We start from the raw sequence: 16,702 nt of genomic DNA on the forward strand, positions 1-16,702 counted from the left end.
CAGTCATTCACTCTTTCGCGCGACCTACTAAATCTATACAGTCATACGACTGACTTTGCAGAAGCAATGTTCAAGATCGGTCTCAATTTGAACGTCACTTGCCACTGCTCTGTAACTATTTTCCTTTTGTGCCTCAGCGAGAAGGCAAGCTCATCCACTAAGCCCACGGTCACGCCCTGCTAGATGGCAGAACTGTAGCGTAGCACATTTCACCCATTTACCAGCAGTTTTCAAGTACAATTTCAATCATGTAAAAAATGAAGAGCTTAATGTTTTAATTGATACCGTTAGTGTGAGCCGTTAAAACCACCGAGAGAGAGAGAGAGCGAGGCAAAGGAAAGACGGGGAGGTTGAACAGAGATTATCTGCGGTTGGCTACCCTGTACTGGGGGAGGGGCAAGGGGATGCGATAGGTGAGAGAGAGAAGGACCATGTTTTGTTTTCGGAACATTAGGTTACAACAGAACATTATTTTTTTGCAAGCGCTAATTGGTGCTGTAGTAAGGGAGAGAAATAAAATGTGGTTGCGCAATATCGGTAGGATGCCCGTAATACACCAGTAAGGCTCTTTGGTCTAGCCGAACTAACAGCTATAATTTTTTCTTAGTTATGTGGCCGAGGTGTTCGAGCTACCACATAATCTTACACAGGTAGCCTGATGATGACCTCATAAATTCTAAGCACAGCAATGAACTTATCAAGTGATCATGCGAATAAAGCATGTGCTGAAATTCACCAACACCAATTGGAGCCTGTAGGTTCGCGAGGCTGGGAAAGATTTCTGATTTCAACAGAAGTTTCAATATTTGCATTTCCAAAGATGCGTCAGAAACTGTATCAGTGTTCGAGTTAAATATAGCTTCCACTGCTTAAGAGACATTTCGTAAAAAAAGTGGAAACACAGTGTCTTTTGCTACAAATTTGGCGGTGCTTATTTCAAAAGCGGTGCTAGTTTCAACACTCGTTTTAAGTGAACATACCTTAAGAACTAAATAGCTGCCAATTCGCCACCGGTGAATATTTTAAAAAATATAACCGTTAACGTAAATATGCGCCGTATAAGGTGGCGATAACTACTCATATACCAGTGTGCACTTAGCAAGCTTAAAATTTGTTTTTATGTAAAAGTAAAATCAAGGCACGTGCTGCGACAGCTGCTGATTGAATATCTTCTTAAATACTGAAAAGGCTGCTGCAATGCAAGTATAAGGATGCAACAATTTGCTGTTAATTATGCGATTGATAATGGCAGGCTTTTGCAGTGACTTTTGAATATCTCTCATTGAAATATCAATAAGATGAGGTAATGAAACGTGCTACGTTGAAAGCTGTTGGCTGCCCTTCGCAGCTTCCCAATTAAATGCAGCCTGCGACTCTAGTCATCTTATGTCAATAGCGTCTGTTGGCTTCCGCCTGCTGCAGTTTCCGTCTCCACCTAGGCACTTTTGTCAGGCGCCCTTCCGATACTCCCATGTGGCCCTGTCTATGAAAATTTCTGAATGTAGATATAACCGGCACTTTTTTTTTTTGTTCAACAGCAGCTAAGAAACGTTTTCGTTCTCAATGCCGGTAACACGGAGGTACGTAGAAATATTTTCGCGTGTGTTTTGAAATCTTCTGCATGAGCACGCCATTTGTTTCACCTGAAGGAGACGCTAACAGTGGAGTTGGTCTTTCATTTCGTGCTGCACGGAAAAGGCCTCGCCGAGGCAGCCACTTACGCCCCGCTGGTGTCTAGCCCCGAGAGCCCAGTGGCTGCGGACGCCTCTGTAAGTCCATCCTTCAGTACCTCATTGCGCGGGCCACGTAGCTGCGCTTTACTGAACGTTACTTTCCACCTTGCCACGAGTCAGTTGCCCATCACTAGAAGAACCTGTTATACTGAAAATAGTTTTGTAACCGGGACCTCAAGGAGCAACTGCTAGTGTTCTAACACCACCTTATGACCCGGTAGTGACATGGACCGATTACTTCTGGTGGCCGCTCACTAGTGAGGCTGCTCAAATTCATTTCACTGATTTTGTGGCTACCATAAAGAAGGGAACCAAATAATAAAATATTTTTTTTCAGCTCTTCAAGGGATGATGTTTTATCTTGCCGACGTTGTCCACTTGCCGTTCTTTAATGCGAGTCTTGCTCGCGTGGCGTCCGCCGTGCTCTGTTTGAGGCGCCCGGTCACAACGTGCGGGCAGCGGTGACCTCGACGGACACTTCTGCCACCAGGATAACGTGGCGCACTAGTCAGATAGATTCTGCCTGGGAAGCTCATATTTAATGCTCTTTGAGAATCTTTAGCGCGGCTCGAACGGGGCTCTTAAATTTGCCGATGCTGCGTTCTCATCGAATCGCTCGTGCCTTGCAGGTCGCAGAAGAAACCGCGCCAGCCGGGAAGCCGCCGAGGCCGCCCACGCCACCGCACCAGCAGACGGTCACCGTGGTCATCGACTCACCGGACGAGCCGCCCCGCGAGTTCGCCGACAGCGAGGACGAGGACAACGGTGACCAGGCGTCCGTCGTCGAAGCGCCGGCCGAGGGGTGTGCCCCTGAGGAGCAGCCGCCCAAAGACGAAATGGTAGCCGAAGTCGAAGATGCAGTTAGCGGCGAAAGACAAGCAACGGACCCCGGTGAGGCCAAGGCACTGGCGGAAGGAGAGGCACGGGACAGCAGCGGAAACAAGCCAGACGAGGTTACTGAAGCGGCCTCCGCCGTCTCCGAATCTCCAAGTGCCAGTGCCGATCAGGCGGAACCACCCGAAGAACTTTCGAAAGAGGACCAGGCAAACAACAACGCGACCGACTGAATGTGTTCTAGGTGACTCGACGGCATGTACCAGCAAATGATGGAGTCGTCTATATGTTGAACGCTTCCAGCAGTGAGCGACGGTTGGGCAGAAAGCAGTGTGTGCAGAGAGGCGATGTTATGTTGGCTGACGGGCACTGTCTAGCTAACAGTTGTGTTGTTGCGCATTATAAGGCGTGCGCATGTGATGTAGCGGGGCAGCTGCACAATTAGTTCCTCTGCTTGAATACGGTTTGATGTTTCTGTTTGAACGGGATGCACGGTGGTGCGCTCCTCTGCATCGCCAACAGCATGAGTAGTTACAGTTCGAGAACTCTAGTACTTTGTATTTTTCCCTTCCTGTTCGTGCATTTTTATAAGGCGCTATAATGGGAAAGAGTTGCATCACTAGAACCAAGTACTTGCGTTAATCATTTAGCAAAGGACTCTTTAGCATAGTACCGAACAAGTGGTGCACAGTTACTGCCGATCATTCTGACAAGCAGGCAACACAAAAAAAGAAACAACGCCAAAAGCACGAGTGGCAAGAAAAGTGCTAAACGGATAAACTTCTACGGTACTTGTGCGCCCTTTCATTTTGTGAAATTTGCAATGTCAAGTTATACATGTTTATATTTTCTTCGATAAGTATTCAACAGCTTTTACGGTCCTGCGTTCCAAAGCCAGTTTATAGTCAAGCTATTGTTTATTTATTAAAAGGAGCGAAAATACGGAAGTGCACTACGCAAAGTTCTACGCCATGTCAGAGGTTAGCTCGCAAAAGATAGGTCGCCGATGCATCACAAAGGGGAGGCGTGTGGCTTGCATTGGCGAGCGTTAATATTCTGCCACATTACAAAGTATGCATCCCGTACTGCAACTAAAGTGTCTTGTGAAGTGAACGACTGCAAGTGCAGTGTTTCAAACCGCACGAGCACCAGCAATAGAAAAAAAATCATTAAACGAACTTCAAAAACTTACACATACGATGTCGAAGGCCTTTTTGTTTTGTTGTTGGTGTTGTTGGTCTTCCTACGCTCATCGTGTCCTACGCCTGCGAGTCCGCACTTGAGTAAGCCGTTCTGCTCCATATACAGCGCTTCCTGAAAGCTATACAAAAACATTGTATTGAGCTAGGACCAACGCTTAACTCTTCGGTCTTTAGCCGTTGTTGGAAGATTTGAGGCCCTTGCATGTCCTTGTTGGTCCGTCATTCTCCTCTTCTCGTGCAGCCACACATATGCCTGAAATACTGAGTAAAGTGTGACCAACAGGCCATTCTCATTAATTCTTGCTTACCTTCCAGTGGTGCTGCCTTTATTGAAATCAGGCCTGTGCTTTTTTTCTTGATAATTGCTGTTTCGGTACTAGGTTGCAAACACCTGTGTCAGAATTGCTTCCTCACAGCTCATACTTGACCATAGTTGTACTTTGTTTGTGTGTTACTCATTTGCGTAGTTCGACAGCTCAAGTATCTCTAAAGTTTCTCAATAATTGAAACGATGTGTCTACCACCTGGCAGGTGAAATATCGAATTCATGGCACTAAGCAAAGCGCACTTTCGCACTCAGACAGCTGAACAAGTGATAATTAAACGAAGCGTAACAACGGATGGCTTGCCGATTTCCTGAGAAACCTTGTTTCATTCATTCTGCTTCATTAATACCAATTTTTATTGACTGTGTGACTGCTCATTATTCCGGTGTTCTAAATCATGGAATGCACCAAGCTGGATATTTCTTTCTTACTGTAATAAAAAGCGATAAGGGCTCTGCTGAGAAGGAAGTAAGCATCCCTTTAAAGTGCCGAGAGTGCGGGAGCATATTATTAATGTTTTCAACAGGGTGATAGTTTGTTAAAGTGATAGTATTTGACCTTGCAATGGCCATCAGCTTCTCACCTCCTTCGAACTACTGCTGCGACAAAATTAAACTTTAAGGATTTTTCGTTTCTTTTTCGTAACTAGCAGCAAAACGCTCGAAGCCACACGCAATGAAAGAAAAGAGAGAGAGTTACGGTGTTTTTTGTTGTGGCGGTTGTAGGGAAACACGCCAGTTATGGTGATGAGGCCGACGCCTGCTATTGTGTCTATTTATTGAACTATTATAATTCTTAGCCACCCAAATAAAGTGTTAAAAAAGCTGGAACGATTCTATAAGCAATGTAACACTGCATGCCAGTCTTTTCATTTGTGGCAAAGGGCCGAGTTGCAAGGAGCGTATAAGTTATGGGGCGTTGTGGAAGAACGGTCATCGGTTGGAAGAATAATCGCAGATGTCTTTAGAATTACAAGTTCAACAGCGCGCGTTGTTCTTTTCGCTGGCGCAGATTTGTTGTTGATCTGTAAATATAAACAAAGGAAGCCGCCGCTGTTCGCTGTGCATAGCGAGTCATGGTCCGCGCCGTTATCTGTCGACCGCGGATGCGGGTCGTACAGCATGTGTCCGTTTTACCGTTCCGTTATTGTTTGTGTCCCTCACAAAATAAACGCCTTTGGGTTCTTTCCCGAGTGCCTTGTCTTCTATCGCTCACGAACATGCGGCTCTCTACAGGGACCGCTTTGTGTCGTTGACAGGGAGCACGAAAAAATAAACTTTATTATTTATTCACAAGCCACATCCGGCGCTCAGAAGAACAGCTTTCAGTAGTAGACACCTTGAAGAATGAAAAGGTGCCATTTATGTGCCTTATCATAGCTGGCCAGAGAATTTCTAATGGCATATTCGACTGCTCATTTCAGACCGCTCTGGAAGTGCTATTCAACAGCTATTAATCACTACTGCGTGAATAAGTGTGGCGGCAGCAATTAATTCGGGCGTCGCTACGGTCACTTGAGCCAGTAGCTATTGCCGTCTTTCGTGACCTGCAAAACTCTGTGCTCTTACGACCAGTTGCACAAGATTCGCTGTTTGGAAAGCGAGGTAAGTGCGATTGGCGCAGCGAATGGACAGACGTCGTCCTTTGCGTGCGGGCGCAGGCGGAGCGAGATAACTGAGCGAGCAAGCCTTGCTGCACTGAAGAACAAAGATCCGAGAGGAATTTCGTGTTCCTAAATATTTATGCGCATTTTTGACTTAATATATGTGCGGAGAGAAGTAATTAATAACGGGAAAATGAGACATCCACCCAATCGAAGCAATCGCTACAACTCGAACTCTTGCCCAACAAACCAAAACTCTTGATTTTGCTTCGAGTTCTTAATAACTTTGACTTCGCCCGGCCATCTGCTAGCCGTCTCAGATGGTAGAGCGGCTGCCCCCGAAAGGCGGTGGTCCTGGGCTCCAGTCCCGTACCATATCAAGTTTTTCTTCATCTGCAAGGCTTTTCTTTCGAGAAAATCGTATGGGTTTCCTTTGTAGCAGTTGCCACGATCGGGTGGATGTCTGATTTCCCGTTTATTAATATGCATTTTTGGCTACATATATATATACTTTTTGTCTTATCGTTTATTGCGTGATGCGTCTGCTGCTAAGTATATCCTGTCTTAGGCAACAGCGTCATGACAATGTATACTATACTATGTTTTATAATATCTGTGCTGAATTTGGAAATCGCGTTCGATATGCAGTGCACTGTCGAATTGTAAAGTCAGGAATTTTCGCGCCCAAAAAGAGAGAGACAGAGGAAAGGGGAAAGGCAGGGAGGTTACCCAGAGTGGAAGATCCGATTTGCTACCCTACGCCGGGAAGAGAGGGGTGAGGGAGGTAAAGTGAAAACAAAGAGATAAAGAAAGAAAGGATCACAGACCTACAATCACAGTCGGTCACTGTCGCCCACACTGTCACCGCACAGCACAGTAGCACTTGCAGCACTATAAACATCTGTTCCGGCTACAGTCACTTGTCCAATTCTGTTGCCTTTAAAAACTGCAACAGTGCCCTCGTCGCCCTCTTTTGTGATGGCTTGTGATGGCGGCATTGTAATAGAAGTTTCTCTCTTAGAGGTCTTCGGTCAAAGCGCGCTATCGCGATTGCGGGCGATCGTCTCTGTAAATTATAGCGAGGACAGTCTCAGAGAAGGTGTTGAAGAGTCTCCTCGCTACCACAGTCATCACACGAGACGTCGTCGACCCATCCGATTCGGAAAGCAAAAAACTTGGTGAAGGCCATCACTAGCCATATCCGACAAAGCAGGGTAGCTTCGCGACGGCAAAGTCCAGCTGGTATGCAAAGGCGTAGAGAGGAGCTCAGGTTGTGCATCCGGTTCTTTTGAAAACTTCCTGCTTCTACAAGGGGAACGTGATATCACGGCTGAGCATTCGAAGTTTTCAAGCGGCATCTGTCCTTGATAATGGTATAGGTTCCTCTTCGTCCCCTTGAAGAGCCGACCGAGCAGCGTTATCGGCGTGTTCGTTCCCTATTAGGCCTTGGTGACTTTGAAGCCACTGTAATGTCACGTGGTGACCTTTCTCAGTCAGGGTAGGCATTAGTTCTCTAATCTCGAATGCCAGTTGTTCGTGTGGTCCATGCCGCAAGGCTGATAGCAAAGACTGCCGTGCTGCCTTCGAGTCACTGAATATTGACCATCTTCGAGGTTGTTCTTGGCTGACGAGACGAAGTGCAGCCCGAAGAGCTGCAAGTTCCACAGCCATCGGTGTCGTTGGGTGACATGCTTGAAACTGATGGTGGTGGCTTTCGCTAGGAAAGCCACGGCTCCAGAAGAACTCTGGAGAGTTGCCGATCCATCAGTAGAAATATGTACGTGGTCAGCGTACTTCTCGTGCAAAAGGAGCAGGGTTAGTTGTTTAAGAGCAGGTGATGACAACTCAGATTTTTCTCTGATTCCTGGTACGGTGAGGCGTACTGCAGGTCGAGCCAAACACCATGGAGGAATCGATGGCTTAGTTGCGGGGGTGAAGCCTGATGGAAGGCAGCTGTCATAATTCGAAACCGTAGTCCCAAATGATGCCTGCGGCCTTTCTGACGGTAGTGTTACCAGATTGTGGGAACGGGCACGGGCAACGTGCCTCTCAACACTTCCCCCGCAATGAGTGTTTGTATGGGTTGGTCCCGGCTGATCGCAATAGTCGCTACTGTCGATGTGCATTTTGGCAAACCAAGACAGACCCTGCGAGCCCGAGCTTGAATATCCTGTAGAGCACGAAGAGTTGTCTGACAAGTGTTGGTCAGTACGGGCCAACTGTATCTCAAGAAGCCCAGAAAAAGAGCCCTGTACAATTCCAACATTGCATGCACTGACATCCCCTAAGTCTTTCCGCCCAGAAACTTGAAAAGCTGGGAGATTCCTGTCAGATGCTGTTTCAAGTATGTCACGTGCGGGTTCCATGAGAGATCTCTATCAATGATTATGCCAAGAAAATTGTGAGTCTTCTCATAAGAAATTATCTGGCCATTTATTGAGATGGCGTAGGGTGTCATTGGTTTGCGAGTGAATGCCATCCGTGAACATTTGTCTGACGAGATTTCAAGACCTTGGTTGTGGAGGCATGTAGTTGTTAGAGTAGCAGCTTTTTTTTTTTAGTCTTCCACGTATGTGAGGACCTGTCACACCTGAAGTCCATATACATATGTCGTCTGCGTACATTGATATCCTGATCGCTGCTGGCAGATGATCAACGAGACCAATGATTGTGAGGTTGAATAGGGCAGGCAGGGCTTAGTACACCGCCCTGAGGAACACCTCGGTAGGTGTAATGTCGTGCGGTTTGACCATCGCCGGTACACACAAAGAACGATCTCATAAAAAGGTAATGAGAAATACATTGGAATACTCGACCACCTAAGCCAACCATCTCAAGAGCATCGAGGATAGCCTCGTGAGATACGTTAGCGTATGTCCCCTTGACATCCAAGAACAAAGCTGCAGATAATCTTCTGCGTAACTTTTGATGCATACGTAGCGAGATCAACAACACTATCTACTGATGAGCGATCTCGACGAAAATCAGTCATGCAATTTCGTAACAAGTTGTAGTGTTCCAGGTACCACTCCAAGCGGGCAAGGATAATCTTTTCCATTATCTTTCCCACACAGCTGGCCAGCGCTATTGGGCGGTATGAGATGAGTTCAAGTAGGGACTTGCCTTGCTTCAGGAGAGGGACCAAGCGGCTTGTCTTCCATTCTTCGGGAACCATGTCATCTTGCCAAGGTACGTTGTATAGATGTAACGGTTCTCTCCGTGCACCATCACTCAGGTTGCTCAAGGCGCGGTAGTGTATTCTATCTGGTACTGCGGATGAAGAACGCCTGCATAGAGCAAGAGCCGCTTCTAGTTCCTCCATTATGAAAGGAAGACCCATGCGGCAGTCACGTGAAACAGGGATGTGACTGGCTGGAAAGCCTGAACTGTCTGCTTGGCCAGCGATCCTTGCACAAAAGCCTTCTGCAACATCAGCATCCAGTCGCCTCTGGAAGAGCACCAGCGCTTTGAATGGGAAGCGTTGTTCAGAGAGGAAAAGTAGACCACGTATGGTTCTCCAGATGTGGGAAAGTGGCTTTCGGGGGTCTAGTGACTGGCAAAACGTTGTCCAACGTCGAGATGCCAATCTGTCCATGCGACGTTGAATTTTCTTGTGTAGTCGTCTGGCTGTCCTAAGGTCTTCAATGGATTTTGTACGCCGGTAACGCCACTCCGCACGACGACGGAGTGCACGAAGTCACTCCAACTCTATATCCAATTCCGCATGCTTCGACGAAACCGTGACCGTGCGCGTGGCATCTCGCATTGCAGACTTGATTGTTTCCTCTAATCTAGAGGACAAGCCCTCTCGACAAGCATCTTCCATGGTGGAAGTAAAATTAGTCCAGTCAATCGAATGGTGTTCCGTGGGAAGGGCCCGGACATCCCTTTGATGACAAGGTACGTTGGAGTGTGATCACTCCCGTGTGTCTCGATATCCGAAAACCATTTAACACATCTTGTGAAAGAGCTGGAGACGAAAGCTAGGTGAAGACAGCTGCCATAATTCACGCCTCGTATAAACGTTGGGCTGCTGTGATACAGGAGTCAAAGGCCGTGGTTACAGGCAAAGTTTGCAAGTCTTTGCCCTCTTGCATTTGTCCTTGTGCTTCCATGCCATATGGTGCGCATTATGCCATATATCACCATCTCCGATGGTGACATATGGAGCAGAGCACACTGACAAGATGTTCGTTAATCTTTTGTAATAAAAAATACTTGAAGGCAATATATAAACGCCTACAAGTGCAAACATGAGTTTGCCCTTTTTAGTTGTTAGGCACATATATTGATTGTTATCATGAGGTGGAATCGGCTGGCGAACATAGGTCAGTTCTAGCGAATAAAAATGATGGCTTTGCTGCACGCATCAGTTGTTGCGGATATAACAGCTTCGTATCCCAATAATCTGATTGGTTTTGACACGTTATGCTCACATATGACAATGATTGGGAACAAATTAGTTTATATGAACTGAGGAGTCTGAAAGGCGTGATTTTAGACTTCTTGCGTTCCACTGGATGATTGACGCTGCCTTGACTTTTCGAAAGGATGGGCGATGGTTGGCCATGTCTCTATTCGAGAGACTCAAGCACTGGGCTTAAGGCGTCCAGCACTTTCAGTGAATTTCGAGCAGACGTTGTTCCAAGGTTCGACAGAATCACTCGAATTGCATCTATGAGGGGACGCAGCATTGAAATTACTTGACGATCCGCTTTGGGCGTTGTCAAGAATGGCGAGCTGCGAAACAAGATTGCCACACAGTTACGACAGGGCGACACGACGCGCACCTCTCCCTCTCCGTCGCTGCAGCTGGGAGGCGTTCAAAGAAGCGGCCTTTGCGCTGGAATCCGCCGCCTTCCACCCGCCCCATCGACATTGTGACGGAACTAGTTCGGCGTGTGTGAACAATGATTCCGGAGTTCCCCAACGCGGAGCTGATTTGACACGCATGGACAAGCTGCCGTGGGGACGACGCATTTTGGTGCGTCTCACGCTTCGGCGTGGCACGGAACAACGAGCGACCCTCGATCGGCACCGATAGTTCCCGGAACGGCACCCCGCCAACGCCGTCGTCGGGCCTCAGAGCGCGGTTGCCTTTGTGTACGTAAACTGATCTGTAGAGCAGCGGCGAGTTGGTGATGAGTAAACGAACAGTCGCCGCGTCGTATGACCTGCGGATCGAGTGTATAAAAACTGTGGTTGTGCGAATGCTGAGGACACTTCTCTTGAGCAGTCATGTTAGACTGAGTCACTTCTCTCATGCAGTCATGTTGGACTGATGCTCTTTTTCTCAAGCAGTCATGTTAGACTGAGTTAATTTCTGTAAATAAACCCCTTTTCCTCGTTCTCGATGAGAAATAGTTCTTCACTTCATCAACGATCTCAGCGTAAATAAGTTGGACGACGGCATGGGCCAGCTACCTTCGAATTCATGCCGTACTCCAATCTTGGCAAAGGACCACGGACGATGGGATTGAGCCCCCAATCCTGACAACTGGCTGACAGCGGTGAGATGGACTTTGCGACATGGTGCTGTATCTGCGGTGAGTGCTTGGTTTTTGCTTTGACTCTCTAGGCTTCATTTTGTGGTTGTTCTGTTTAGAACAGTAGGGAAGCTAGATTGTTGTGTTAGCTAGGTTGTGTTTTCCTAGCTAGATTTAGAGAGCAGAATCAAGGCAGTAAAGCAGCAGTCATGGAGTTAAGGACACTGCTGAGAGACGAGTTGTTGATTGTTGGTGATGAACTGGGCCTAGATGTACGCAAGGAAATGCTCAAACCGGAATTATTGGAGCTAATTTCCAATCAGGCCAGTGAGGAAGATATTGAAATGGGAATGGAACTTCTCAAAAAGAGAGAGAAACGGGAAAAAGAAAGAGAAGAACGGGACAGAGAAAAACGAGAGAGAGAGGAACGCGATAAAGATCGCGAGTTAAGAAAAATGCAACTTGAACTTGAAAGCAGACGTTTGGAGTTGTCTCAGGGAAGTGAAGGCGCTCTGGGTCGATCAAGTGAGGCAGAATCGTACCGCATGGACAGGCTATTAAAGCCATTTGAGGTCGGGACCGACATAGGCTTGTTCCTAAGCAATTTTGAAAGGACTTGCGAAAAGATGAACTTCGGCCCGAGGACATGGCCGCAGCGGTTGCTGTCTATGTTGCCGTGTGAGGCGGCGGAAGTAATCGCCAGACTGAGTGTGCAGGATGCATATGATTATGCAAAAGTTAAGGCTAGTCTCCTGAAGAAATACCGCCTTTCAGCCGAAGCTTTTCGGCAAAGGTTTAGGAGCACAGGCAAGAAAGATAGCGAGGGCTATCCGGAGTTTGCATATAGCTTAAAGGCCAACCTAGTCGAGTGGCTTAAAAGCGCGGAAGCGTACGACAGCAGAGACATGATCATTGAACGCATGTGTCTAGAGCAGTTTTACAAAACCATTCCCCAAGCTGTGAAACTGTGGGTGCAAGACAGAGGTAATGTAAACACTGTGGAAAGGGCGGCTGAATTAGCCGAAGAGTACGCAACCCGTAGAAAGTTGAACGCCGAGGAGGGAAACTGGGACGGTCGAAATGGACTGCGGAAACCATTTCCGTTCAAAAAGGGTGCGCAAACTAGACGATCCGAGCCTGTAGACATGGCGGAAAAGCCCGCAGAAAAGAGCGAGGAGAAACTTAACGGAGAAACCGCACAAAAAGAACAGAAAAGAAAATTCGAATCTGTTAGACCAATTCGCTGTTACAAATGCCACAAACTGGGACATATAGCTGTAAACTGCGAGAAGTCTAGCGTAGTTTTTTCCTACGTGGAGAAAAAAGATGAGAATATGGAACTTTTAAGTCCATATCTCCACGACCTGCAAGTTAATGGAAAACCATGCCGAGTGCTAAGAGACAGTGCCGCCACGCTGGACATTGTCCATCCGTCTTACGTGATGGTAGATGACTTCACCGGAGAAGTAGCATGGATAAAACAGGTTGTAGAAGAACACAGCGTGTGTCTGCCTATGGCCAAAGTCAAAATCAGTGGACCATTCGGGGAGCTAGAGACTGAGGCTGCAGTTTCCAAATTTTTGTCACTGCAGTATCCCTACATCTTTTCGAATCGTTCGAATCAGTTACTGCGTGACAGAGGGCTCAAACTGGGAGAGGGCATAGTACAGGCATTGACCCGAGGCCAAGCTCGTAAGATCGCGGCGCTTTCGGCTGAAAATGCTCAAGCTCCTCCAGCGGAAGCAGAAAAGGGGGTAACTTCAATACCCGAATCCGAGCTAGGCCCGAGGGACAAAAGAACAGTTGAGGAGAGCCTGCCAGCTGACCAGCTCAATGAGAGCGTAGCACTAGAGTGTCATAGTTCTAGCCTGCAGGAAGAGCAAGTAGACGCGCTCACAAGCGAGACAGGGTCGTTATTATCATCGGCCTCAAAGAACTTTGATCAACTCTTACGCGTGGATAGAGAGTCACTGGCAGCTGAGCAAAAGAATGATGAGAGCTTAGCAAAATTACATGACACAGCTAAAGAAGGCATTGCTAGGCGCAACGTAACGATACATGAGAGAGGAGGATTGTTGTATCGGCATTACAGAGATCGAAAGGGTAGGATTTTAGATCAGTTAGTCATACCTACTAAGTAGCGGGAGGACCTTTTGAGTCTTTGTCATGGAAATGGGTGGTCCGGCCACCTAGGCATAAACAAATCAAAGGAAAGATTGCTTATGGAATACTACTGGCCTGGCTGTTTCAAAGATGTAGAAAACTTTGTAAGATCATGCGACGCCTGCCAGCGTTCTGGTAAACCAGGAGAGACTTGGAAAGCTCCACTGAAGGTAGTGCCCTTAATAACAGAGCCTTTCAGACGGCTTGTAATAGACACGGTAGGGCCTCTTCCAAAAACAAAATCAGGCTACAGGTACTTGTTTACCATGCTGTGTCCGGCTACCAAGTTTCCAGAAGCAATCCCTCTGAAAGAGCTCAGCTCCACCGAAGTAGTAGACGCGCTTTTGACAGTGTTTGCACGAGTTGGGTTTCCAGCCGAAATTCAGGCATACCAAGGGTCAGTATTCACGAGCGCACTGACTTCCACATTCTTGCAAAAGTGCGGGGTAAAGTTAATACACAGTTCTGTCTATCACCCTCAGTCAAACAGTGTAGAGAGGTGGCATTCGGTGCTTAAGCGAGTTTTGCGTGCGCTCTGTTACGAGCACAAGGAGGACTGGGAGAACTGTCTGCCGGCAACTTTGTTTGCTTTGCGAACGGTTCCACATGAGGCGACAGGGTTCTCACCAGCAGAACTAGTGTATGGGAGGACACTCCGGTCTCCACTGAGAATGTTAAGAGAGATGTGGGAGGAAAGAGGGGAGAGTCCAACAGTGGTTGAACGCGTGCTAAATTTACTGGAGCGGCTAAGCGCAACCCAAGAACTAGTCGAAAGAACATGGCACTAGCTCAAAAGAACGCCAAATTCTATTACGACAAGAATGCGAGGCTTCGTACGTTTAACGCCGGAGACCAGGTAATGATCCTCAAACCTTCAAGAAAGAACAAGCTTGAAGTTCACTGGGACGGGCCCGTTAAAGTGTTGCACAAACTTTCAGATACTAACTATGCTTTGAGAATGCCCGGTCGCAGGAAGGAAGTGAGGATATATCACTGTAATTTGATGAAGCCGTATGTAGAGCGGAGCGGAGTCGTTAACTATACCGTCAAAGAGCCGGATGGCACTAGTACCAAGTTTGACGAATATAGGGCGACCTCCAACTCTGAAATCGGCCTAGAAGAAGTAGTAGAACACTCGGTAAGCTCGCATGCTCTAAGACCCGAGCAGCTAGATGAGCTAAAAAGGGTGTTAGGGGAATATCTCGACAGATTCAGCGATCGGCCGGGTAGAACCGAACTGATAACGCATGAAATTGAGCTGACCTCTACCGAACCAGTAAGATCAAAACCTTACAGGGTGTCTCCAAGACAGAGAGAGATTATGGAGGCAGAGATACAGCGCATGCTAGAGTTGGGAGTTATTGAGCCCGCTGAGAGTGACTACACGTCACCGCTAATACTCGTAGAAACCCCTAACAAGGACCCTCGTCCGTGTGTTGACTACAGGAAGTTAAATGCGATCACTAGGGATCAGCTGTACCCGATACCCAACATTGAGGAACGAATTGAAAGAGTTAGCGCTGCTAAATACATTTCAACTATAGATCTCGTGCGGGGGTACTGCCAAGTTCCCCTTTCAGAAAGTGCCAGCCGCTATGCCGCATTCATCTCGCCTGTAGGCACTTTTCGCCCTCTCGCACTCAGCTTCGGGCTGAAGAACGCGCCGTTTAGCTTCTCTAAGTTAATGGATATTGTCCTAAAAGACTTGCAGGAGTTCGCCTTACCTTATCTTGATGATGTGGCCATTTTTTCGGACAGCTGGGAACAACACGTATCGCACCTCAAACAGGTGTTCTCACGGTTGAGGGAAGCCGGCTTAACGATGAAAGCGGAAAAGTGTAGGTTTGGTTGTTCGCAGGTTACTTATCTGGGCCATGTTGTCGGTCAGGGCATGAGACGGCCGGCTGAGCTGAAAATATCGACGATTGGAGATTTTTCTCAGCCGCGCACGAAAACGGACCTTCGTTCATTTTTGGGACTTGTGGGGTACTATCAACGGTACATTCCGAATTACTCGCAATTGGCAAGTCCATTAACAGACGCCCTCCGAAAGGGAGCACCGAGTAACGTACACTGGGATAAGGACAAAGAGAACGCTTTCCAAAGTTTGAAAACGCTACTGGTTTCTCGCCCTGTGCTTCGCGCGCCAGACTACACAAAGGAATTCATAGTTCAATGCGACGCAAGCGACAGAGGTATGGGCGTGGTACTTAGTCAGGTCGGCGACGATAACGAGGAGCATCCTATCCTCTACGCCAGCCGTAAACTAAATGTAAGAGAGGAAGCCTACAGCGCTTCAGAGAAGGAATGCGCTTGTTTGGTTTGGGCCGCCCAGAAGTTGTCGTGTTACTTGTACGGAGCGAAGTTCATCTTCGAGACCGACCACTGTCCTCTGACGTGGCTCAATCAAATGTCACACAAAAACGGCCGCTTGCTCCGATGGAGCCTCACTCTCCAAGAGTACAACTTCTCCGTTAGATATAAGAAGGGAAAGTTGCATAGCAATGCGGATGGTTTGAGCAGGCTAATTTGAATTCTGCGTTTGAGGGTCCCGCCTAAATTTTAAGGTTACTAGTGTTAGCTTTTCTTTAGGCGAAGAAAATCCCCTCTCATTTGGCAGAATTCCCTCCAATAATTGCTGAATTTGTCAGCAGGAATTTGCTTCAGAAATTGGCATAGTGAAATGTAGCATTTTTTTTTTGTTTCTGCACTTATGTTGTTGTTGTTTTTTTTTTTTGAAGCCTAGCGAGTCTAAAGTGAGAGCCAATGCACGTCATCTCGGCGCAGAGCCGTGTTGTGGGGTTCATATTGCAGTTGCCTGTCCTTGTTGGATGTTTTGGGGCGGTGACATCAATGCACAAGTGGTCGCTGCGAGCCAAGACATCAATCCCCCCCCCCCTGACCAGCAGCCGTTCTCTTCCTGCCTAGCGGTTGTCAGCGCTAGATAGTCGAGACTTTCCGGGCCATGGAGGCGCTGTCAAGAATGGCGAGCTGCGAAACAAGATTGCCACACAGTTACGACAGGGCGACACGACGCGCCCTCTCCGTCGCTGCAGCTGGGAGGCGTTCAAAGAAGCGGCCTTTGCGCTGGAATCCGCCGCCTTCCACCCGCCCCATCGACATTGTGACGGAACTAGTTCGGCGTGTGTGAACAATGATTCCGGAGTTCCCCAACGCGGAGCTGATTTGACACGCATGGACAAGCTGCCGTGGGGACGACGCATTTTGGTGCGTCTCACGCTTCGGCGTGGCACGGAACAACGAGCGACCCTCGATCGGCACCGATAGTTCCCGGAACGGCACCCCGCCAACGCCGTCGTCGGGCCTCAGAGCGCGGTTGCCTTTGTGTACGTAA

The 16,702-nt window shown here is 47.8% G+C and overlaps 2 protein-coding genes across 7 annotated transcripts in view; one reads left to right on the forward strand and one right to left on the reverse strand.

Moving 5' to 3' along the window:
* Positions 1-5,282, forward strand: part of nwk (nervous wreck) — a 179,391-nt gene extending 174,109 nt beyond the window's left edge. For 4 of the 6 annotated variants that reach the window (XM_065424270.2, XM_065424274.2, XM_065424272.2 and 1 more), the window contains 2 exons: positions 1,699-1,769; positions 2,363-5,282. In XM_065424270.2, coding sequence (XP_065280342.2) covers positions 1,699-1,769; positions 2,363-2,800 — 509 coding nt within the window. In that variant the 3' untranslated portion in view covers positions 2,801-5,282. The remainder of the gene's footprint in view (positions 1-1,698; positions 1,770-2,362) is intronic. The other 2 variants (XM_065424275.2, XM_065424276.2) reach the window with 1 other exon arrangement.
* LOC135895998 (polyunsaturated fatty acid 5-lipoxygenase-like) overlaps positions 1-16,702 on the reverse strand; it is a 443,319-nt gene that overhangs the window by 285,476 nt on the left and 141,141 nt on the right. The window lies entirely within an intron of this gene.

This window comes from Dermacentor albipictus, chromosome 3 (genome assembly GCF_038994185.2).
Source record: "Dermacentor albipictus isolate Rhodes 1998 colony chromosome 3, USDA_Dalb.pri_finalv2, whole genome shotgun sequence".
NCBI lineage: Eukaryota > Metazoa > Arthropoda > Arachnida > Ixodida > Ixodidae > Dermacentor > Dermacentor albipictus.